Genomic DNA, 23,052 nt, shown 5'->3' on the forward strand with positions numbered 1-23,052 from the left:
CAAACAAGCTTAAGTAAGACAAGAAATGGTCCTAATGGAAAATAGTGTTTGGGGATTCTAATGATTTTTATTGAGATTTTGGGTTTTTTTGCTAAACTGTTTACTTGTTTGTAAGTTTCAGGACTTGAATTATTTGGTGTAAATTTAAACTTACTGTACCAAACTACTGTACATTTAGTGAAAGTTTAAACCCAGTTCAGGAAAACATTCAGGAATATTTTTTGTCTTTCACATGGACTTCATTTGGACTTAAGTTCTTGCTTGAAGTTTAAAAACTGAGTATGCACTTGAGGATTCTTCATTAATTGACTCTACTGTGTATATTTAAGGGATAGACTGAACGACGTTCAGTGCCTGCAAGTTAGGCAGTTACCTGTAGTGCCTCACATTTTGGTACCCGTGAGCTGGAGTGGGATCAAAAAAAAAAACCAGTCCAGAAACCCTCTCTACCAAATGAGAAGCTACCCAAAGACAGGAAATACTGAACCCAAAGTCATGTCTAAAGTTACACCCTCACTGCAGCTTAGGCACACGATTAGGTGTGCAGAAGGGTGTTTCCCTCACCTAGGTTCCCTGTTACGGAAGCAACCCATCAAAGTTAGTTTCTGTAGTTTTGTTCTGTGAAAGCACCGATATGAGTTCAACTCATGCTGTGTGCCACTTCGTATAAAAGTACTTTATTCACGCCAGGAAGTGGAAGATGGAGGTGCAGGTTCCTGATGCTCAGAGGGAGTTATTTTAGAGCCTTATTTTAGGAATGTGCCTGGGCTGCAGGTTATGAGGTCATGGCAATTCTAGATTCTTGTACCTGGTATCTGAGCAAGTCCTACTGAAAGGGTCTGTGCCTTGTTGGGCCATAAAAACTCCCCTGAGTCAGGTCCTAACACACTAAATACATGTGAAGAACAAATGTAACAGAATAACCATGTAAAGACTGACAGGAGAAAAGAGTGAGACAGAAGCAGAAAAAGGACATAGGGTAGAAACAAAGGGAAGGATGGAAAGAAGAAGGTGCAGACACTGTTATAGGAGAAAACTCAAACTGTTGAGGTGAATGGAAGGATTCCCACTGGCATCACTGGAGTTTTGATTCAACTCAGATAAAGGAAAAAACCAAAGGGGAAGGAAAGTTGCTCATTTCTTTTGAAAAGCAGCCAAACAAAAGAAGGAAAGAAGAGAATCATGAACATGTATAAATTGCCTAAAATTATGGTAGCTTTGGGGGTTTTTTTAAATCTATAGTAGTTGTTTTCTGTGGCAGCAAAGGTTTTTTTCTTCTTGCAAGCTTGACAAAAGAAAAAATCAGATAATACACAAATTAGCAAACATACTACAAGCGATGCTTTGTTTAATTCTAAGACAAGTGCGTACAAGGTTCGTTGAATTTTCTTCTGGAGCTGCTCCTCAGCTAAGGCCTCTGATGGGAGGCTAGGGGACTAGCTTAAACCTGAGAACCTTTTAGAAGCTTAAGTTAGATTAAGTGAATACCACACTTATCCACAGCTGTCACAATGTGAATGTAATTAGTTGTGGGAAGTATTGATCTCACAGTAAGTATAATGCTCTTAGCTGACTGGGGTGTAGGTTTCTAATCCTAAATTGGTTTAGAAAGATCTTAAGGAAATCAACTAGCTTAAACATGTGAGAGGTGGGGGAATACAAAATAATGTGCTTTGAATTTGTCATGTTTCAAAAAGCTGTTTTAGATCACATACCCGTTTTCTGTTTCTCCCCTATAATACTGAAATAATAACGCCATAATTTACAGAATCAATTGAACCAGGAGAGACGGCTTGCCAGAAAAGCTTCCTCGAATGAAGAAGAAAGAAGTCCTGTTATCATACAGGAAAAAAACAAAAAGCTTGAGCTGGAAGGTAGCTCTGGCATCCTGTACTCTAAAGACACGACTGCTGACTCGGCTGTAAATGGAAGTCAGACGGACGGCAGCGAGAAGGAAGCCAGCCGCTCCGAAAGCAGCTTTGATGCAGACAGTGAAGCCTCAGAAAGCGAAAGTGCTTCTAAGCAAACAGCTTTCAGCCCATCCAGCAACGTGTCTGGTTTGCACGTCAGCCACATAAATGTTAAAATGCCGCACAACAAGCCGAGTGATAATAATGAAGAGGTGATTTCCAGTGCCATATCCAAACTCAGCTTCTGTGATACCGTGAATGAAGACAAAAAATCAAGCCGTGGAGATCCAGCATTAGCTTTATCAAATAATTCGGTGTTCTCAGTAGACAAATCCCCGCTATGCCAAAACCCGCAAAATGCTTTCCAGACGCTTTCCCAAAGCTACATAACTAGCTCAAAGGAATGTTCTGTTCAGTCCTGCCTTTACCAGTTCACCTCTGTAGAGCTCCTAATGGGGAACAACAAGCTTTTATGCGAGAGCTGCACAGAAAGAAAACAGAAGTATCAGAAGAAAACCAACTCTACAGGTAAAGTGCTTGTATCTGTCTGGACACTTTACAGAATGGCCTCTCAAAACCTGTGCGCTCGCTGGCGTTTCATTGCTCCAGCATGGGCCTCCCCCTCGTGGCTACATAGGAACTGTCTCCCCAGGCAGAACTTGCTTGTAACAGCTCAAAACTTCATCCTGCGAAGGCAGCAAGACTAAATTTTATATTGGAACATAATCGCAGATGTTACTTAGAATTTATTTTGCATCTTCTATTTATTTTATCCAAGTAATTTAAAGATGACCGTAAACTGAACAGGTGCATCGTTTGATATTGATCTTTGCTGCTGTTTCTGTTCTTTACAATCCTAGAAGCTTTGAAATAAATGCTGTAATATTCAGCTCTCGCAACTTACATATTGTCTACATTTAGCCTGTATCCAGGGGTAAACTATAACAGTTGCTTTATTACCCAACAACCCTTCACCAGCCAGGGAGGGGAATTGGGAAAAGGAGAGGAGGAGACCCAGGGGTTGAAGTGAAAACAGATTTAATGAAACACCACCAATACCAACAAAGGTGTACAGAGTTATACTCAGCAACATGAATATGCAGCAGTCACAATCAACAGCAGAGCAGTCCTCAGGAGCAGGATGTATAGTAATTGATGTATAGTAATTCAGAAGGATAAAAAATTTAAGCTCTTCTGATTATTTGTAAATAAAATATAAAGGGAGGTCTTACAGTAACAAAAAATTGCCTGATTGCTGTGCATTTATAAATATATGGAGAGATACAAGTCAAGCATGAGAAAATTCAGAAAACTTAATCTAAAAATAGTATTTTATAATCAGTCATTATTGGACTGAGAGTAAGTGCTATATTTTGGTTCCATGGGCACAGGGAAAAATGGAAAAGGAAAACCCGTTCACAACTAGTCATTACTAATTTTTTTTCTCTTCTAAAACAAAAGATTTATGAAGTCACTCCTATTACATGAAATGCTCCATTCTACCTCACATGAACTATTTCCCTTTGGACACATGTAAAGCCAGTAAAGTAATTAATTTTTTCAGTGAAAAAAATGCTGATGGTATGTTCCCTCTTACTGAGCTACTTTTGGTGAGAGCCCCGGGTTCAGTTCCCTCTGGACCACAGGGGGACTGGAGTCCATATATCCCAATCCTGTGTGCTTAAGCCAGCAGGTTATGAGGCATCCTGAAGTAGACAGCCCTTCTCAGACCTTTCTCTTAAATAAGCACAAAGTACGTAGTCATGCAGAAAGAACTGAAGAATGGAAAATTAATCTCTTATCTCTGTGGTTAGGACATTAACATAAATAGAGACCTGTGCCTTGCATTTCTGGTTCCAGTGATCCTCTGTTTATTTAAGGTGAAACAGTTTTAACAGGACAGTTGGGTGCCATAGTAACAGACAGTGTAGGTAGCTCAGTGTGCAAGCTGACCTGGATAGTGTACGTGCTTCCAACTTTTGATCCAGTTTACACAGGACTGGCTAAAATAATGCTCATGTTCAGCAGATTATGTTTATTAAAAACTAGAAAAAAAAGAGAAAATATTTTTCTGTTACTCCACAAAATTTCTCTTGCATTTTATATAACATGTACAAAGTCGTCGCAACGTAGATCTATCCTGTCAGATGTTTAAAAAATAGTTAAATTCTATGTGACTGCCTTCACTTTTCAAATTGTTTTGATATTCACGAACACAGAAAAGAAAATGGAAGGTGTCTACACAAATGCTCGGAAACAGCTGCTGATTTCTTCGGTTCCTGCCATTCTTATTCTCCATCTGAAAAGATTCCACCAGGTAAAAGGACAAAACCCTTTTGTACATTCCTCTTTATATATATTTGCTCTTTATATGGACAACTGGTGGAACCAGTATTTGAAACTGGTTTTTGACTGTCTAATACCTTCAGAGTGCATTTGGCCATTCAGATGTATCCAGGGAAACCACTTATGTGTCGATCACGCCTACGTGTAGCAGGCACCGTATTGAAAACATAACAGAGAATGTTTAAATCAGTTACAGTCTTATTCTTGGTTGTGGTTTATTTTAATAGCATAGTAATGCACCTTAGCTTTGAAAAGCTTCCTAGTAAAAATATTTACTGTCTTTTTTGTTCTTTTCTTTTGAAGGCTGGTTTGAGTCTACGGAAAGTAAATAGGCATGTGGATTTCCCACTGATTTTAGACTTGGCACCATTTTGTGCTGCATCTTGCAAGGTACCCCTTTCAAACCTGTATTTTTATTGTACTTCAACAGTCGTTGTCCTCAGCACAAGTTAAACTGGATTGATGATGATGTTTATTATTCCTTCCTTTCCTAGAGAAATTATAGAGGAATGTTTTCAAATAGTATCCAGAGATCAGAATGATAACTAATTGAAAAGCCCTTCATATCAAGAACGTCACAGGTGTTAACAACTATTATTGTCTACATTCAGCCTGTACCTGGGGCTAAACTGTAACCGTTGCTCTGTCACCTGACAGCCCCTCACGAGCCAGGAAGGGGAATCAGGAAAAAGGAGAGCAGATCCATGGGTGTAAATGAGAAGAGATTTTAATGAGATAACACCAATACCAGAGATATCCAGAGTTATACTCAGCCCAATGAACATGCAGCAGTCACAGTCAACAGGAGAGCAGTCCTCAGGAGCAGGGAGAAGCCAGAGGAAGAGCGGGAGGAACCCCAGCAGGAACACAAACAGGAGCTCCCCTTCCTCAGCAAACCTCTCCCCTTTACAATGACCATGACCTGTAGCTAACTCAGGGCAGCTGCCCTGGCCGACTCAAAACTGCTGGTGGCCTGCCTGGCGTGGCTGGGCTGTGAGTCTGCCCCGGCCAAACCAGGACAATTAGTTAAGCTGTGGTGCCTTGATGGCATTAGTGTATCTAACAGCATTAAGGACAAGTTTTGCTGCTTCCATGGTAACTAAAATAAGTTAATAGACTATTGAGTAGTTTTAATAGATATATTTAATTTTGTAGGTGTCTGTTTGCTTCTTTTAAAGTAATACTGTTGATAGCTAGTTAAAATATCCGTAAAATTCACGGTGAAATAATTTATCTTTGTTTTCTGTGTTTCTGGGGATGCAGAATGTTACAGATGGTGCAAGAGTGCTGTATAGTCTTTATGGAATAGTGGAGCACAGTGGGTCAATGAGAGGTGGTCATTATGCGGCGTATGTGAAAGTCAGGACACCCTCCAAGAAATTACTGGAGCATATTTCTACCACTAAAAATGTCCTGGGTACGTACAAAGAGAGCCTCCTTTCTCTGTGAGTAAAACCAGAAGCAACCACTGGCTACAGCTCCTTAAGGAATCCTTAAGGGGATTTATAGCAAGTAATTGTTTTGGTCAGAATATTCTGTTATTTTTAGGACCACATAAATCAATTCCTTTTTTTCCTGTTATACCCAGTATATGACCTACTTCTGCATTAACCCCACTCAGTTCTATGTGGGGAATTTTGGTTCAGTTATTAAACTGAGAATTGGTGGAAAACTCTCCTCTCTTTCCTAGTCAAAATAATATGTTCAGATGAACAGTGGTGCCTGGTAAAATGTAATTATTTGGCATATTTGGTATTTTAAAACGTTGTAGTACAAGAGCCAAATCCATGTCAATTTGAATTAAATTTTCCATATATTTGAGCATTTTACGTATCTTAGGACTGGAAATTTTTTATGCTTAAAAATCTGGAATACTCTGGTTTAATGTGAAAAGCAAGAAACTTTTTCATGGAGGATATGAGGTTTGCTGTAGGATTTCTGTTGATATTTTGAGAACAGCACACTAGTTCTTATTAATGTGATTTGGGTATGCAGAATGAAGTGAGATTCTAGGATAGAATCTGTTAGTGAATGACTTGTGGAGGCAAGAACGTTCAGCTGTCAGAGTAAGGTAAATATATTTATTGTTTCCCTTCACGGGAGGAGTGAGAACCAAGCACCTTCCTGTCTGTCCTGTGTAGTATCACTTGGCATTTGAAGCTCATTTCCCAGAAGGACAACTTTTAATATTTTAATTTTTGAAACAGAAGTCTCCCTCAGTCGTATGATTCCCTTGCAGTGATTATTAGAACAGATTAGATCTTTTTGTATTCTTAATTTCACACTAGTCAGCTTTTGAAATACGACTTTTTTCTATGTCAGGACTGGTTGTGCGCTACTATAACTTACTGTTAGACTCAGCAAGCTGTACTTGAAATGTCGTAGGGTTTTTCAAAAAACAGGAAAAAAAGCGAAAGCAGGGTACACTTGTAAGCTTTGTCTTCCGCCAGTTTCTCTTACAGTACTCCTTGACATGTGAATTTCAAACTACAAATACTGGCCTGCGTCTAAGTCATGAGTTATTCTTGTGGGTCAGAAGCTTCTCTTGCTTTTTGAAATATCCACTGTATTTGTTCGATGATGACGTGAAAGACAAGAAACAACTTCTTTTGCTTTTGCATTTCAGGTTTAAAAGAAGCCGTGGGAGCATCGGGAGGACAGTGGGTGTATGTTAGTGATGCCCATGTTCAGATGGTTCCAGAATCAAGAGTACTAAATGCACAAGCATATCTACTTTTTTATGAAAGATTATTACTATAATTCTCAATAGTTTAATTTAAGAGACGGTCGTGGTTATTTAGTTTATCTTATTTAAAGCTGCAGCAGTAAGAGTACCTGTAAATATTGTGCCTTTATCTTGTAGAGGATTTATCATATGTTGACTCTGAAGTTCAGTCAAGCTATTATAAATATCTGAAAGGTTCTCTTAAAGTACGCACTTTGCCAAACATTTAAAATTCCTGGATTCATTAAAGTACAGTACCGTTAGAATGTAAGATGATGTCCTATCCTACTGAGGTCTGTGGAAAGTTTGTTTCTGATCTTTATAATAAAGATAAGCTTTCACTCATAGTTCTAGAACAGTTGAGAATAAAAATACGATAGCGTTAAGTGCCTGGATTTGCTGGTGTACAGTGACAATGTAAAGTATTTCAAGCTTTTGTGATCTAGTCCAGATCCTCCCCATCACTGGGTTGGATGTCAGCTGTTAAGATTTCTGCAAACAAGAACCTGTCAAATCGTGTTGCTTCCACCTGTAGTACTTGGAAAGCACAGCGCTTCCAGAATGGAGTCACAACAGCTGTCTCCGGGTGACGCTGCTGTGCACTTTCCTGATAGAGCTGCGAATAGATTGGGAAAACCTGGCTTCTCCAAAGTGACAGTGAATCCTCAGATACCTAGTACCCTTCAGCTGTCTCCAGCTGGCACTGGTATAGCAATGTGCTCCTGTTTTAATATAAATACATACTTGGTGTGCATGTTTATATCCTCTGAGATATATATATACACACACGCGTGTGTGTGTATATATGTGCACACCATAAATCCATCAATATATATTGTCATTTTACCTACTAGGAAAGAGAATTGCAAACACTTCTGTATCTAGTAAATTTTCAACTTCGTAATGATGACAATGTACAGCCTATAAGCTTGTGTATGAATATGTATGGGGTTTAAGCGTAACTGGGTAATTCTGTTACTTTTGGTTCTAAATATGAATTTGTTTATCTGTTCCTGAATATTTTTCTCACAGGAGTAATAAACTGTAAGTTATTTTTGCACCATGTGTGTGAGTTGGACGTGAAGTGATGACTTGTGCCCTCTGATAAATGTCTGGCCTTCCCTTTGTCACCAGTGGAGGACAGCAGGTGTCCTCCTGGCAGAACTCAGTTCTGTATCCTGTTTGACTGCCCTCAGTAACTGAGTTGTTACTACTTCTGGTAGTTTTTCCTTTCCATCCTGGAGAGTAGCAGATACATTTTAAGGTCAAAATCTGATAACTACTTTAAGCAGTGTGGCAATTCATTTATTTAATAAGCAGTTAGTTACTTAAATACCAGTTACAGTAACAGTTCCATCCTGTCCAACTTGCTCTTTGGTAGAGAAAAGACTATGTTTTCTGCTTACTATTTTCATTTATGGAAGTGGGTTTTGGTGAAAAAAAAACATACTGTCCCTATTGCCGTCTCTACCACGTGTTGTCATACCTACTTGCACGACTTCCCTATTCTCTAGCTCTGTTTCAGACCTCCATCCCACCTGCATTCGCTCTTTTGCATAAGAAAACAGAAAAAGCTGCCGTAGGTGCAGTTGCTCACACTGCCAAGGTGTATTTCGTAACCGTGTTACTTGTACATCCTCATGCAGACAGTACGGACTGTTAGGCCATACAACCAATTGTCATAACAGAGTGAGGCCCTGGTCGCACAGGAGTTTATTTTCCAAAGGAAAACTCTTCTGTTCAGGTCAAAATTAGGCTATGCATTTTGGCCAACGCAGTAATTTTTTCCCATCACAGATTAAAATTGTCTCGTTCAACCCAAAAGTCGTAAAACTCGAAGAAACCAAGCAATCAGCTTTAGCCATCTGTATGCCAACTAAACACATCTTAACCTGAGTCTACACTAAGAAAGAAAGAAAAAAAAAAAAAAATCACATTTAGGCTAGAGTTGGTTAAAAAATACGTTAATTCCCTTTTACCTCCTTATCTTCCCATACTCTTCATCCACCTACACACACCTTCCCCCTCTTTGGACGTAGCTGATCTAAACTCAGAATTAGTTCCGGGCAAGAGCTGCAGCAAATACCAACTAAGTTTCACTTCTGTGACACAGCCTTGCTAGGAAACCGCAGGTGGAGCGTACCTCGCCCACCTTACAGCAGAAAGGCTGACTGGATGAGGCCTGAAGTTCCTAGTTTTGCCGACTTCTGTAAAACTACTGAACTTCAGTATCTGTATCAATCTCCTACTTTTTAGCCTAGAACTATGTCCCTAGAGTACAAAACTAGGAGAGAAACAGAACACTGTTCTTCACCTGTTGCTTTTAATGTTGTTTTCAGGAAACTCTTGAGGTGGTCTTGGCTTCTCTTTAACTGGAGTTCACGCACTGTATGGACCGCTGGATTCTCCCCAAGTGGACATCCTGACTAGGATGCCGTGAAAGATGCTGGCAGGATTATTTCCTCATTAACAGCCAGGGAACATTTCCTTGCTATTAAGGTATTTTAGAGAACATGGAGAGAAAATGGCATGAAAAAAAGCCAACGCCTTCATCCGAGATAGCCGTCACTGTTGCTCCTGGGTGAGGCTTCCTGAGCTGAAACAAAAAGCCGTGTTAGCAGCAACTCCAGTAAGTTCAGTCAGGAACGGGTATGAAAACATTACAGCAGGAAATATTCTCAAAAAATGAGGGCAACAGGTGAAGTTATGGCTTTAGGATGAAGAAATGATGACTAACGTCCGATGTCATTCATACACAATTTTAGATGCAGGTCACACCTAGTGTGTGAAGACATGGGGGCATTTTTTGTGGCAAAATTTGGCTCCAAAGCAAGTGATTGTACATCAACGTGCCTACTGAAGACTTAGCAGGAACTGCAAGGGAAGGTCAGAGCATTCCAGGAAAATGGGTGTACATCCTGTATTTGCTAAAATGTTAAACGTGAGGCTATTCACACAGTCTAGGAACTCACAGGTTCCCTGCAGCTGCCAGATGCGTGTGTGCTATTGAAAAGCTATGTGTTTTCAGAATTTAACCAAAGGGCTCTGAAGTTTAAGACTCTCCTTAAAATGTCTTCTGTTACCAGACCAAACCACACCCCCCACCGCCAAAAGCACAGTAGCCTGCTTCTTCATGTGGAACAGCTTAGAAATGGCTTTCTCCTCGTCCCACCCTTCTCTTCTCACAAGGGAACCACTGTTTTCTTCATCTGCCTCATCTGTTCTTCATGTTTTCGGGGTCTCCATAACCCTCTGCGTCAATCATTGATCCTTAACCATAACATAATATTTTCCAGTCCCATCAGTTGCGTTCCATGAACGAGGAAAACTGGTTACTGGAAGAGCTACTGTAGCTATAGTCTTGCCTCTCCCTGCCACCACACTGGCTCTGCCTACAGCCTGCAGCACAGGTATCTGAGAAAAGCTGTGACTCCTGAGGAGCCCTCTGCTGACCAGCCACAAGACAGCGCCTGTCAAACGATGAGAAAGAAAGCAAAAAGCAAATAGTTCCTCACTCTTCAGCAAGTAAACCTAATTTATGAGAAGGACTTGGTTTGCACATGGACAACTGGAACCCCCTACAGGTCCCCCCACAGCAGAGGCATCAACAAAGACACCTGTATTGGCTAAGGTGTTAGTCCAGATTATAGTGTCTTTCTCCTCAGAAGGAACTTTGCTATCTTTGGATTTACATATCATTTATGCCAAATACGGAAAACAGGGATGGGGAGAATATTTGTTATGCTAACCTATCTACACCAACACACATACAGACATCGTGCTTGCATAAGTCTGTTCTCCTAAAAGAGGGCTACAAATATTTAGTGGTGAAGGAAAAACAAACAAACCCTAAACTTCTCTGCCTGAAATGTACGCACTGTAGTCCTCTGTGTTTAGAAAATGAAATCCATGCAGTCTGCCAAACCGTCCTCCCCTGTTCCCATCTGCACCCCCTCTGTGTATCCTTGAAGTGCTCTTGCTTATGGATTTCAAGTGGTAGCAGGTGAGAGTGGTTTATAAATTCATTAAAAGGCTGAAATGTCTTAACTTCACCATTTGCTTCTTTTTTTTATGCTAACACAATCTGAATCATAAAGGGACGTGAAATTAATGCATCTACGCTCTCAACCCATTATAAAAATTTGAACACGTACTAATAACAAATTAAGATTTGGAAAGGAGTAATTTCTTGAGCAGAAACTTTAAGATGTATTAAAATTAGAACAAAGACAGCACTTGAATACAACTCAGGTTAGCAAAAATTAGCAAATCAAATTTTAATTTAAAAAGTGATAGGATAGCATACTTCACAAAGCAGCTTCACAGCCATCCTGATTAAACAAAAATGTTGTATTCCTCAGTTTTCATTTGCTGGACTTTTTTGCTGTGCCTTGTACACATTTATGCATTTGTACAAAGATTTATATACCTACGTGACAGAGATGCCACAGTAGAACCATTTCAGTCTAATTAATTTAGAATGGATTCTTTTTGCTTCTGTATCTATTTACTGTGTCTTAGGATGTCATTTTGCCAGCTGATTTAGCTGTTTGTACCTCTTCCATCGGTGTATAAATAAACTGCAGCAACAGTGAGAAAGTGATTATTCAAAATGTTTCAAAATTTTTTTTGTAAACTGAGACTATACAATATATTTTTGCACAGAAGTCTGCTAGTGCAAGTCAAAACAGTCCCTTGCACAACATTATATGAATGAAAAGTCTTAAGTGAATTTATTTGTTATAATAAAACAACTGCAATGCATTGTAACTACTTTAAGACTACTTGGTAAATATTCCGTTTACATAAAGTTACAAATACTTCTGTCTTCACTGATATTAGTAGAAAGACTATTTTTAATCGTCAAGAATGTTTCTTACATCTGTTGCACCTTCCAATATTTTTCTAGTACAAAATATAAAGGTGCAGTACTGCTTTTAAAAGAAAACAGAAAAGCATTTATTTTGAGTAGGTTTATGACTTCTTCACACTTACCTCATTGCTTTGGCACGTTAAAAGTTTCATCTTCTTTTCATTAATTTACTTTTTTCACGTGTTTGAACTAATAGTCTAACTCTACTCTGCAGGTATTTAAATAACAAATAATACTTTTAGAATTTTACTGCAGTACTGATACATTGTACACTTCATTTGTAGACTTCTAATTCCAAATATTACTAAGTACACAGGGCCTTAAAACACAAACTGTATTTAAAAAAAAAGTCTGATCGGTTTTGCAATCTATCCTAGGTGCTTTAACAAGTTCCTCAGAATAAAGCTGCCATTTGTCTTCCACTCATTTTGTCTATTCCTCTGTTATACGTTATTTGACAAATGTATAAATAAACCAATACTTTTTCCTTTCATCTTGTGTCACAACTTCACCGCACTTGGAAGAGCTAGTCCATATCCTTGAACACTTGAGCTACACCACTCGTTTCCCCCTGCTTTACCATCTGTGCCACAGTCATTGACTAAGAGACAGTTTGTTCCCTTTACAAGAACTGAGTTCTGTAATTCTGTGATAAGACCAGGACCAAGAGGGAGTCCCCCTCATACGCCCAATCAGTAGCAGCTCGAAGCTTGCCCATCCAGAAGTACCACTCCAGGGTTCCAGCTGTGCGACACTCGACCTGGACAGACTTCAAACTTCCAGAACACTCTGTCCCTGGAAAGCATTCTCAGTCCAGCCATTCCTTGTGACACAAAAAGGGGAAGTCTAGAACATTTCAGTTAATGGTAACACGCAGCATAAGTGGCACCAACAAATCTTACAATGAAACCATTGCATGAAATAAAGCACAAGTTTCTGGAAGCTTTCAATTTTCTATAGATTTATAAAAGTTAATTTATTCTATTACTCCACGTGCATATTAATGTTACTTTATCCAATGATCAAAGAGATTTTGGGTGTTTAAGGCATTTATATCGGATGACGCTAAAGGAAGGAAAGGCAGTGATCACAGAGGTAAGTAATGTGCTAGCTAATGAAAATCTCTGTTCCACAAAAAGCAGTCCAGCCACTAAGTCCTTGCCTACAGGATCAACCCCAATGTCGATACAAGAAGAGCTATTTACCAAGGATGATTCTGGTTTATCTTCGTACACTGAAATACAATGCCAATTTCAAGGTAAATGTGACGATAACTTAAAAGTTAATTTGGATATTCTGAATAAACTACTTAAAGAATTGTCCTGCTCCACGAATGCTCTAGATAGGCACGCGCTGACCTGCCTGGTTTAGAATGCCGGCCCCCCGCAGCTATGCAACACGTAAGTTACTTGCATGTTTCAATGCAGTATCATTGCACAGAGTTACATCCACTTCACGAAGTAACTTCACACGCTTCTTCACGCAGACTCCACCCTCCGCGCTGGAACTACGGAACGTACTCTCGGACTAGCACTTACCGCGGAGGCCGAGGAGCTGATAAGGCTCCCGTCGGTCTCCTCACACGAACGCGGGCAGGCGGGACGGTGAACCCCGGTTGCTTCCCACCGCTCCCAGCTGCGCCCCAACCCCGCGGCGTCCCGCAGCCCGGCCTCGGGGGGCGCCCTGCGCTGACAAGGTGATGTGGGCCGGGGGAGGGGACGTCCCGCCCTCCCTCCCTACCGGCGGGGCCTCACCGGCCGCACACGGCTGCTGGGCCGCGCCGGGCCGGGCCGGGTCTCTCTCCCCGCGCAGGGGGAGGCTGGCAGGAGCGCGGCCCCGCCTTCCTCCCCCGCCGCGGCTGCCATGGAGAGTGGCGAGAGGCAGGAACCTGGGTGGCTGCCCACAGTAAAGATGGCGGCGGCGTGGCGTTGCCCGCTTCCCGCCGAAGGAGGGGGGGGAAGGGCGGCACGGCCCGCCCGCCGCCAGGCCCTTAGCAAAGATGGTGGCGAGAGGCGTTCTCGTGTCCCAAGCAAGGGTCAACACCGTGACGCATTTTACTTCCGGGTGAGCGCCAGTGGGCGCCATATTGTCTTGTTCGTGAAGACGAGGAGCGAAAGAGGGGAGAAAGCGGCCGCGGAGCGGTAGTAGCGGCAACGCCTGCGGCGGGAGGCGGGGGAGAGTGTAAGTAGCGGGGCAGGCTGCGCTCGCCAGCGCTCCCGGGGGGCCGGCGGGTGTCGAGCTGACCCAATCTTCCCCTGCGCTCCTCCTCCTCCTCCTCCTCCCCCAGCCGAGCCGAGCCGGGAGGCGATGGAGGGCGCCGCGGCGGCAGCTCCTCGCCGCTGCCAGCGGGAACCGCCGGCCCGGACGAGAAGGGACGACTCGAGCTCCTCGCTCTCCCTCCCTCCCCCGCCGCCCGGGTGGCCCGCTGCGCATGCGCGGCGGGGGCGCAGGGGGACGAGGGGCGGCCGGCGCCGGGGAGCCCTCGAGACCCCGTCTCGCCCAGCGCGCATGCGCCGCCGCCCCGCTGGGGGGTCCCCGGTGGCCGCCGCCGGCGGGTCCCGTTACCTGCCAGTGCGCATGCCCCAGGGCCGCGCGGGGGGCCCGGCGCCGCCCGTGGCGGGGGTTAAGCCGCTGCGGGCCCTGCGGGAGAGGCCCGTGAGGAGCGCACGTTAGCAGGCCGGCCGGGGGAGCGGGCAGCGGGCCCCGAAGGAAGGCGGCTCGTTGCTGGCAAAGCGACGCCACCGGGTGCGCAGGGGGGACCGTCAACGCCGGTAGCAGTAACCCAGTTAGGGAGCAGCACGTGAGCCAGGATGGGGTAGTTGGCTGTGTCAACAGGCTGGCTCCTGCAGATGAAACGCCTCTGTGGAATATTGGGGCTGTTTCACGGGTTTCGTGTCTATTCTTGTGAGTTCGTTCCACTGGAGGGCTCCAGAGAACTAAAATTTAACGGTATCATCACACGCAGCAATGTCCGCGAGGTACCTGAGCCTGGTTCAGCGGCTTGACAAGTGTAGGGTGTTTCTACATGGAGCCTTAAACAGACCACAGGTTTGCAAGCCTTTCTGCGTTAGGCACTTACCCGCACAGGTTCTCAGTACTTTTTTATACGATCCCACAAAGTTCAGTGTTGAACTAAACTTGAGTGGGATGTGCTAGGCTTTCCAGTTAAGGGCGAGGCCATGACAATGATCAGGGGGCTGGAGCACCTCCCCTGTGGGGGCAGGCTGGGAGAGTTGGGGTTGTTCAGCCTGGAGAGAAGGCTCCAGGGAGACCTTATGGCTACCTTCCAGTACCTGAAGGGGGCCTACAGGAAAGGTGGAGAAAGACTTGTTATTGGGGCCCATAGTGATGGGACAAGGGGCAACGCTTCTAAACTGAAAGAGCATAGCTTTAGACTGGACATAAGGAAGAAATTTTTTTATTATAAGGGTGGTGAGGCACTGGGACGGGTTGCCCAGAGAAGCTGTGGCTGCCCCCCTCCCTGGCAGTGTTCAACGCCAGGCTGGATGGAGCTTTGAGCAACCTGGTCTAGTGGAAGGTGTCCCTTCCCATGGCAGGGGGCTTGGAACTGGATGATCTTTAAGGTCCCTTCAAACCCAAATCATTCAATGATTCCATGATGTGCTGCCTCAGCTGAAACTTAACAAGTTTCTGAAACAGATTACTGTACAGAGTATTCAGCCACCTTGGTGGTTGCTCATGTCTTCTCTTCCAGTCATACCTGTAAATGTTTATATGCAAACAATCTTTATGGAAAGGTGTGGGATACCTGGAGCAAGGGATGCTCTAAAGGGCAAAGGGTCAGCCACCTTTTAATGGTGAGGAATGGTAGTCTTCAAAGCGTAAGGCATGTCTACCAGCAAACAATATTCAAACATCATTTTACAAAGGCAGGGTTCCAAATAACAGTCCAGTCCAGCTGAACAGCTGTATCAGGTGTAGGAGTAAGAAGCCCCTTTTGAATTCTAAAGTTAGGCCACGCCAAGAGATGGTGCCTCTCATGGAGGTGGCGGGTGCTGTGGCTCCCCCTGACTGTAGAATACAGGGGGAATTGGGAGCCTCAGGTTTGCCCAGGAACAAGTCGCTAGCGTTACTGACAATTCAGTGACAGATCAGAAGACAAGCTACTGATTTTTAATTCGTCTGGGGCAGCAGCAAACCTCGTGTCATCTGCTATTATGCCATTATAGGACTTCCTGTATTGGCTTTGTCACATGTGGCATGCAAACTCCTGCTTCCGAAAGAGTGGTTTCTCCACTTCTAGGCTCAGAGGTATTGTAGGGCTGGGGGGTCCACAGATGTAGCACAGTTCCACATATTTTAGTGGACAACTCGCCATATAACCTGAAGTGTTAGAGTGGAGTCCAGTCCTAACCATGTTTGGTGTTCAGTTAGGTGCAGGGTTATGCAAACATGTTGCGGAGACAGGAGCGTCCAGTCTCCCTTCTTTTCATGGTCGTAAGTCTGCCTTTGGCAACAAGTGATGCTGTGGGTAGGTTTTATGAAACATTCTTACTTTGATCACTAGATGATCTCTCTTCCTTAAGTGATAATTGTGTTTATCTTAGAGGGTGATACCTGCTTGTGACTTGCGAGCAGTAGTTGTTTGTCTGTTTAGTTATTGGTACTGTTCATTTTTTTTGTGCAGAGCGTGTTCATCGAGATGGAAGTTGCAGATGGACAGTTCACTTCAGAAAAAAAATAATGCTGTGTTACATGGCTAATTGAAAATCTAGCATTAGGTCTTCTACTGGAATGATAAGTGCAAAAAGTAATCAGATCAGCCCCCCCCCCCCCCCCCCCCCGAACCAAATAGAGTTTTCACTCAAGCTACTTAAGTTACTGTGATGTTCCTGTGACAGTACATGTTTTAGCAGTGGTTTTGGTGCTTTATGATAATCAAAGCATGTGTTTGTCCTCCGGTCTTTGAAATACAAAAAATAAGTAAATGATACCTGAGTTGCCGATTTCTGATCCTTTTGTTCTTTTAAAAGGGTTGGCTTCAGCTCAGTGGATATGTGGATTTAAGTTTAAAATAACAGAACTTGGAAGCTACGCTGCTTGAATGACTCACTGAAGAAGTTTTCATAGTACTTTTTTTTATTTTTTTGGCCTTTTTTCAGTCAACTTCATCTTGGTAGCACCGCAAATATTGGTTAGGCATGCTGGCGTGTGAACCAGGTTCTGGAAAACTTTTTAGATACTGAACAAGCTGTTTTCTTAAGTTCTTTTCCCAGTTTCATATTTTGGATCTTGGGTACACGTTTGGAAAGCCTCAGTTCTTCAATGTGGGAAAGAATAGTTCTGATGTTAAAAAATGCAGTGGGTCAACTGAAGCAGACTTCCAGTATCCTAATGATACACAACTGTACATGGGCTGGAAAAATTTTACATATTTTTTGACTGGACATCGTGCTAACAGATCCCAGCAGGCATGTTGGTGTAGCATCTGGTTCTCAGGAAGAGAAAAGATGTGTGCTATCTGGGCATTAAATACCTGCAACAAGTTAGGGTGGTGCCCTAGGGGGTGTATAGGAGTCTTTGGCCAGCTAGAAGTGGGATGGGTGAAACAGAGTAGCCGTCAAGATAGTTATTCTGACTTTTTTTTTCTGACTTACTGCAAACTTAACTCACCCCATACATGTTTCATTTTCTGATCAGCAGCTGAGTATAATGTAGTAGTAAATAGTAGTTTTCCCAAATAAAATGGGAGCTGGTATGTTTTTGTGTGAGTGATGGTATGCGTTTGTTCTGACTCTGGGTGAATGTGTGTCTGCAGCCCTTCTGGAGTAACTCCTAGAGTTCGCTCCTACGCGGGTCCGTAGGGTGCAGTGCTTTTTCATACTCCCAGATCTTTTCAGCTGCAGAAGTGTTCTGACTTACCTGGGTCTCCTGCATTAAGACCATGAGCTGATGATTCTTGTGGTACCCTTTCTGCATTAACTTTTTCTTATGGTAGAGGGGCTCCTCCAGGTGTGGAGGCCATTTTTCTTTTGCATCTCTCTTTTCAGCCACACCTGTTGTGTACAGTGTTCTTTATTCCAGTGACATAGTCATGGAAGAAGTGCTCAGTTTATGTTTCCTTCCAGTTTGGAGTGCATCAAGATAGATATTTTTGTGACTTTATGTAGTCTGTGTCCTTTATTGACTTTGGACTCCAGCTTGGTTGGATGTTGATAGTACATCATGGATGAGCTGCTCTATGTGATTCCTTGCGAGAGACATGTGAACTGCTGAGGTTGTATCCCTATATGACCCTGATGAAGTGGAAGAAAGGGTGAGGGGAACAGGTCTCCAGCAGCACTTTGGCTTGAACTCATGGTGGCAGTGATCTGATTCCTGTCTTTCTACGAACTGCTTTCCTCCAGGCTGTGTGGATGTATGGTTAGATTTATCTTGTCTGTAACTGAACGATTCCACAAAATTGATCATGGAAATTCACCATAAACCTTCAGTTGCTGTGCTAAAACTCCACAGAGTCAATATCAGCTGCCTTGATTGAAAGGAAAAGACCTTACGTTAGAACAAGGAGCTTGCACAAAAGATCGAGAGATCAGGCTGTTGATTTCGAGGACCTCTGCTTCTGAGACATCTCCGTTTTCCTTTAGGTCCATCTCCAGAGCCTAAGCCTGTATGGGACAGAGAAGCTCTGCCCACAGTATGTGGTGCTTTTGAGATCTTTTTTTAAGGTGTGACGTGGATGACTCCCCGCAGCCCAGGAATTTCACAAAGAGCATCAGAGGCTGACGTACCTTTGCTGCTTGTATGGTCTTGAGCTCATGCCAAAAGATTACCTAGCTAATGATACCAATTATTTAATATTAATTTGTTTCAAAAGGAGTACTTGCAGTTTATTACAAACCAGGACAGCTACCTTTTGGGGTCCTTCCCTTCAGGTGCTCTGTAGACCTAAAGATAGTCAAGAAGTCATTGCTGCAATGGCAGGCTATCTTAGAAGAGATGGAACATCTGGGTTTTTTTACCTAGATATCTGACTGATGAATGGGATGTCAAAAAGACTTGTCTTTAAACCCTGCGATCCAAAGACTTGCTGTGTAGGGTTTGCAAAGTATGCATGATGGCCTGTGGTTTTGGCTGCTTTGTTTATTTAGGTAATGGGTACTTCTTTGCTAAAATGCAATGCCTATTTGGAAGGCCTGCAAGACAAGATCTTCAGTCACCAGGAGAACTTCTGCAGCTACGTATTAGAGCTCAGATTGCAAGTAAAACTTGTCAGGCTGTCTCATCACATGGGCCTGCCATTCAGGGATGAGTAACATTATCAGAAAGGTGGTGCAGCAGCCTCTCTTCTCATCGGAAAGCACTTGATTATTGGCTGTGGTTCTGTAGGCTCCAGAATCATCTGTCATTAGTCTACCTGTCTGCAGGGTTGAATAAACCAGATTGTGTCCTGGAGATCTGGTCAAATTATGTTGATGACTGACGTAGGCATTCCTAACCTTGATGTCTTCCGCTCATGACACAGCAGAAGATGCCTGCTACTTTCCTCCTAGGGACAGCCTGAGTCCTAGGCTGTCTCCTGATTTCTTGGAGTTGAGGTAATCCTGCTTTTAACTAATACCCTATTTAAATTTCATCTTCCAAAGAATACTTGTTTTTCATTGCCAAGATGTTTCACTTCCACGAATTTCCTGGGACCAGCCGTTCAGAATCTCCAGATCTCTTCTTCTGCAGAAGCTGTTGACGCGTAAGGTGTTCTGTGTAATTCAGATGCTGTGTAACATTCGTATTGGGGAGAAGCATATTGTCACAGTGACGGGAGATTCTTAGAAGGAGCAGAAAGAGTCTGTTAGAGGTAGTCATCTGGCCAACTCGGTACGGTTAGTTACCTTCCTGATGCTCTTCTGGAGCTGAACTAACTTTGTAAGTCTCTGTACTTCTTGTCGTGGGCTATCTGCATGAATTGGAGCAATGCAGATTATCCATTAGCTCTATTAAATTTTATTTAAGGGCAGGACTTGCTTATCTTTCCAGGGGAAATATCTTGATATTTTTCAATTCTGCTGCAGCCAGTGTCATAAGGCATGTAAGGAAGATTGCATCTCCAGGATGACAAGTGGGCTTTGTCTTTTGACATCCGCAGGACTGAGCCTCACTCCCTAAGACTGCTCCTCTCCATTGTTGAGAGGTCTGAGCTTAGATACCTCTGCACAAGCACTGTTGAAATGAGTAATGGATTTTTATGAGCTTACACTGTGAAACTGCCTAGGTAGAGCTGTCTAAGGAATCTGAGCAAATTCGTTAGAGCTCAAGTTCTGTCGATAACTTTGTTTAAAAAAGGGGCTCATCTTTGACATCAGCAGGAAACTAACTACAGGGGCCTTCACCAAGCACTGTGCCGTTGGGAAATTGTCAGGAAACTATGCTGTACTTGACAGGGTGGCATTCCCATCAGTGTGAAAGTCTGTAATTTGTTTCAAGGTAACTGTTTTTTGAGGAGTGTCAGGGGGAGTCTCCCAGTGTTAAAGGTGAGCATATGAATTAACACTCAGAACTCTGGTTACTGGTAAGTAGCTTCTAATTGATACTTTTCAGTGTTTGTGGTGTGTCTGGACATATCGTACTACCGAATCGGAAAATTATCTTATTTTGCAGACAAGTAAGTGGGTTGAAGGAGGTGCCCTTTTTCCTAAAAGAACAGGTTAACACTGAGGCGTGATCTGTAGCTGAGATGCACATCGCAATTGAGGAGAGGAGTGGAAAGGTGCCTTTTAAAATATGTGTTCTTTCTCTGTCTTAACCTAGCTCTGTTGGGTAAAATACTGAAGTATAGCAGAGAGTTTGACACCAGTTTTCAATTTTTCTGGGTGCTCTTGACTCTTAGAGTTTGCTATCTGCTGGGAATCAAGGTAAGTCCTATCTATGTCACTATGTCAGCTTTTATTGCCAGCAGGGAAGTTTTCACCAGCAGTCCTCTCAAAGGTGGCGCATTTTGGTACCAGTAATTTGCTATAATAAAACTTCAGCAGATCCTGCCTTTGAATGAAGTTCCAGTAGGTCCAGCCTTTGGATAGGATTTTTTTTTTTTTTTTTTCAAATGTACAACAGAACGTATTTCAGAACATGTCTGCTCTTACAAGCTCTAGCAAAATTTTGAGATACCGCATTAACTTTTCGTAGTCTGTTAAGTACGTGTAACTGAAATTAAATGTGAATTGACAGGGTGCTTTTCCCATGTGATCGTGTTTCTATATAAAACAAAGAATCCTGAATTGGCTTCTGTTTCTTCATTGGTAAACAGATTTTTAATAGATTCGTGTTCCTGTTCTGTGATCTGACATCAGGGAACAGCTCTTGAAGCACCAATAAGTGTTCTTTTGTTTATTCATGTTTGCTAGAGAGAAAGCAGGAAGGCTGCATCCGATTGAGTTGGAGGGTAGAACAGCTAAGTAAAAGAACTGTGACCCATCATCATAAGGGAGGGTAGTATCTGCATTTTCCTTTGCAAGTAGGTACCTGTGACATGGATCCACTCTTTAAACCTGTTTGCTTTTCAAAACCTGTTGTACGCACTGGTGACATCAGAACCAGAGTGTTTTAATGACTTACCAGTTGATATACCCTGCTGTTAGTGTCTTGCTAGTGTTTGAATTTAGTAGATTCTAGCCAATATTCACCTTCCCCTCCCCCCCCCCTTCAGTGGAAAATAAAGCTTGTTTCGCTACGATTTGGATGCTCTGCTGTGTATATGGCATTGTGTCACTAGTGGGAAGTAGGCTTAGAGCTGTCTATGGTGTAAGGTAAAGTCTCTGGCTTTCAGATAATGCTGCTTTGGGAACTTTATAAGAAATTAAAACTCATTTATAATTCATGTGACAGTGTTATCCTAAGTTACTTTTGGCAATGCAGACTTTGATTAGGTGGGAGAGGACTTTGATTCTCTTTTCTCCATTATTAATACTTGATGTGTCTCAGGAAAATAATGTTTGCTTCTTGTCACATACATTAGCACAAGAGGTTTCAGCTGTTTCAAGCCTTTAAGTTACTGATTTGGTGGGGGAGAGGCATTGTTTGTTGGGTTTTGGTTTGGGATTTTTTTCCTCACTCAGTATTGCGGGTGAATCCCTTGCAGTAAACTTAAAATTACTGAGAACAGGCTTCATTTTCTTCTCTGTGTTTTGTGAGTTCTTTCAGAAGTAGTTTGTGCCCTTCCCAGTTTATGGCACTGAGGTTCACAAGTGTTGTTTGGGTACCTCTCACATTTGGTTTGTTCATTGTCCTAAGACTTGCCTCGGTCTGTTTTTGGTTTGGACGTCTTTAAAATAGCGTCACTAGCAAAGGAAAATGTCAGTGATGTCTGAGGGGACAATATTGAGATTCCGTTGAAAAGTTCTTACATACTTTTCTCAGTAAAGTTTCACAAGCAGTATACAAAGTTACATTACTTTTATGTAAAAAAGAGTAACATCAAATAGTCTATGTGCATGTGATTTAATAGATGTTTCTGTGTATAAGATTTATTTAGTTATCTTTAGAATGTGGTAACTTAAAAGGAAGAGCTAAAGCCAGTTTGTTTGCCTCTGAAACTTAAAAGCAGATGAAAACATTAAACACTGCAATGCTTAGCAAAACAATTTGTGAAGACAATAAACCACCTTTAAATGCCTGTAGCCTTCCTGTATAAGTGAGAAAATTTTACATCAAGTACCCTTTTCATGTTTACCTTATACCAGTTAGTGAAAACTTAGAAAAAGTGCAGGAAACGAAGTGGGGAGCAAAAAAAGCAGGGAAGTCTGTTTCTCAGAAAGTGATGGTGTCCTGCTATTTCAGGTCACCATATAGATGGAGGCCTTAGAAAAAACCTCTTCTGTTCACTGGCTCTGAATAGTGCATATTAAAATACATCGTTTAGTGTTCAATACTAAATGAATTTGAATACATGTGGTCTTTTCTTTTAGCCAGTATATTTTAAGGTTATTTTTATAAATATTTGAAGATGCTTATTTTGCTCCTTCCATATCCAGTTCCTGTTTCTGTCAAAAAAAAAATAGCACGACGAAGATGTGTTGAAATAAATAGAAAATTAGAAATAGTTTTGGCCAATTTTCACATGATATTTGAAAAAAGGCTCTTGCATATACAGTTGCATAAAGGAAGTGAGGTAATTGCTTAAGTATTTGTGTAGTACGTATTTCTGATTAGTAAAGAAAGTTTTTACACTGAATTTGGTAATGAAT

The 23,052-nt window shown here is 42.4% G+C and overlaps 2 protein-coding genes across 3 annotated transcripts in view; both read left to right on the forward strand.

Annotated features, from left to right (window-relative positions):
* Positions 1 to 8,046, forward strand: part of USP45 (ubiquitin specific peptidase 45) — a 56,435-nt gene extending 48,389 nt beyond the window's left edge. Inside the window, exons 14-18 of the mRNA XM_086482449.1 lie at positions 1,769 to 2,438; positions 4,130 to 4,227; positions 4,560 to 4,646; positions 5,520 to 5,673; positions 6,883 to 8,046. Of these exons, the coding sequence (XP_086338575.1) occupies positions 1,769 to 2,438; positions 4,130 to 4,227; positions 4,560 to 4,646; positions 5,520 to 5,673; positions 6,883 to 7,016 (1,143 nt within the window). The 3' untranslated portion in view covers positions 7,017 to 8,046. The remainder of the gene's footprint in view (positions 1 to 1,768; positions 2,439 to 4,129; positions 4,228 to 4,559; positions 4,647 to 5,519; positions 5,674 to 6,882) is intronic.
* A 5,918-nt stretch (positions 8,047 to 13,964) lies between these two features.
* Positions 13,965 to 23,052, forward strand: part of PNISR (PNN interacting serine and arginine rich protein) — a 30,078-nt gene continuing 20,990 nt past the window's right edge. For both annotated transcript variants that reach the window (XM_086482450.1, XM_086482451.1), the window contains exon 1: positions 13,965 to 14,035. The gene's annotated coding sequence lies outside the window, so the exon portion shown is untranslated. The remainder of the gene's footprint in view (positions 14,036 to 23,052) is intronic.

Source organism: Leptosomus discolor, chromosome 2 (genome assembly GCF_034619465.1).
Source record: "Leptosomus discolor isolate bLepDis1 chromosome 2, bLepDis1.hap2, whole genome shotgun sequence".
In the NCBI taxonomy this organism is placed as follows: Eukaryota; Metazoa; Chordata; class Aves; order Leptosomiformes; family Leptosomidae; genus Leptosomus; species Leptosomus discolor.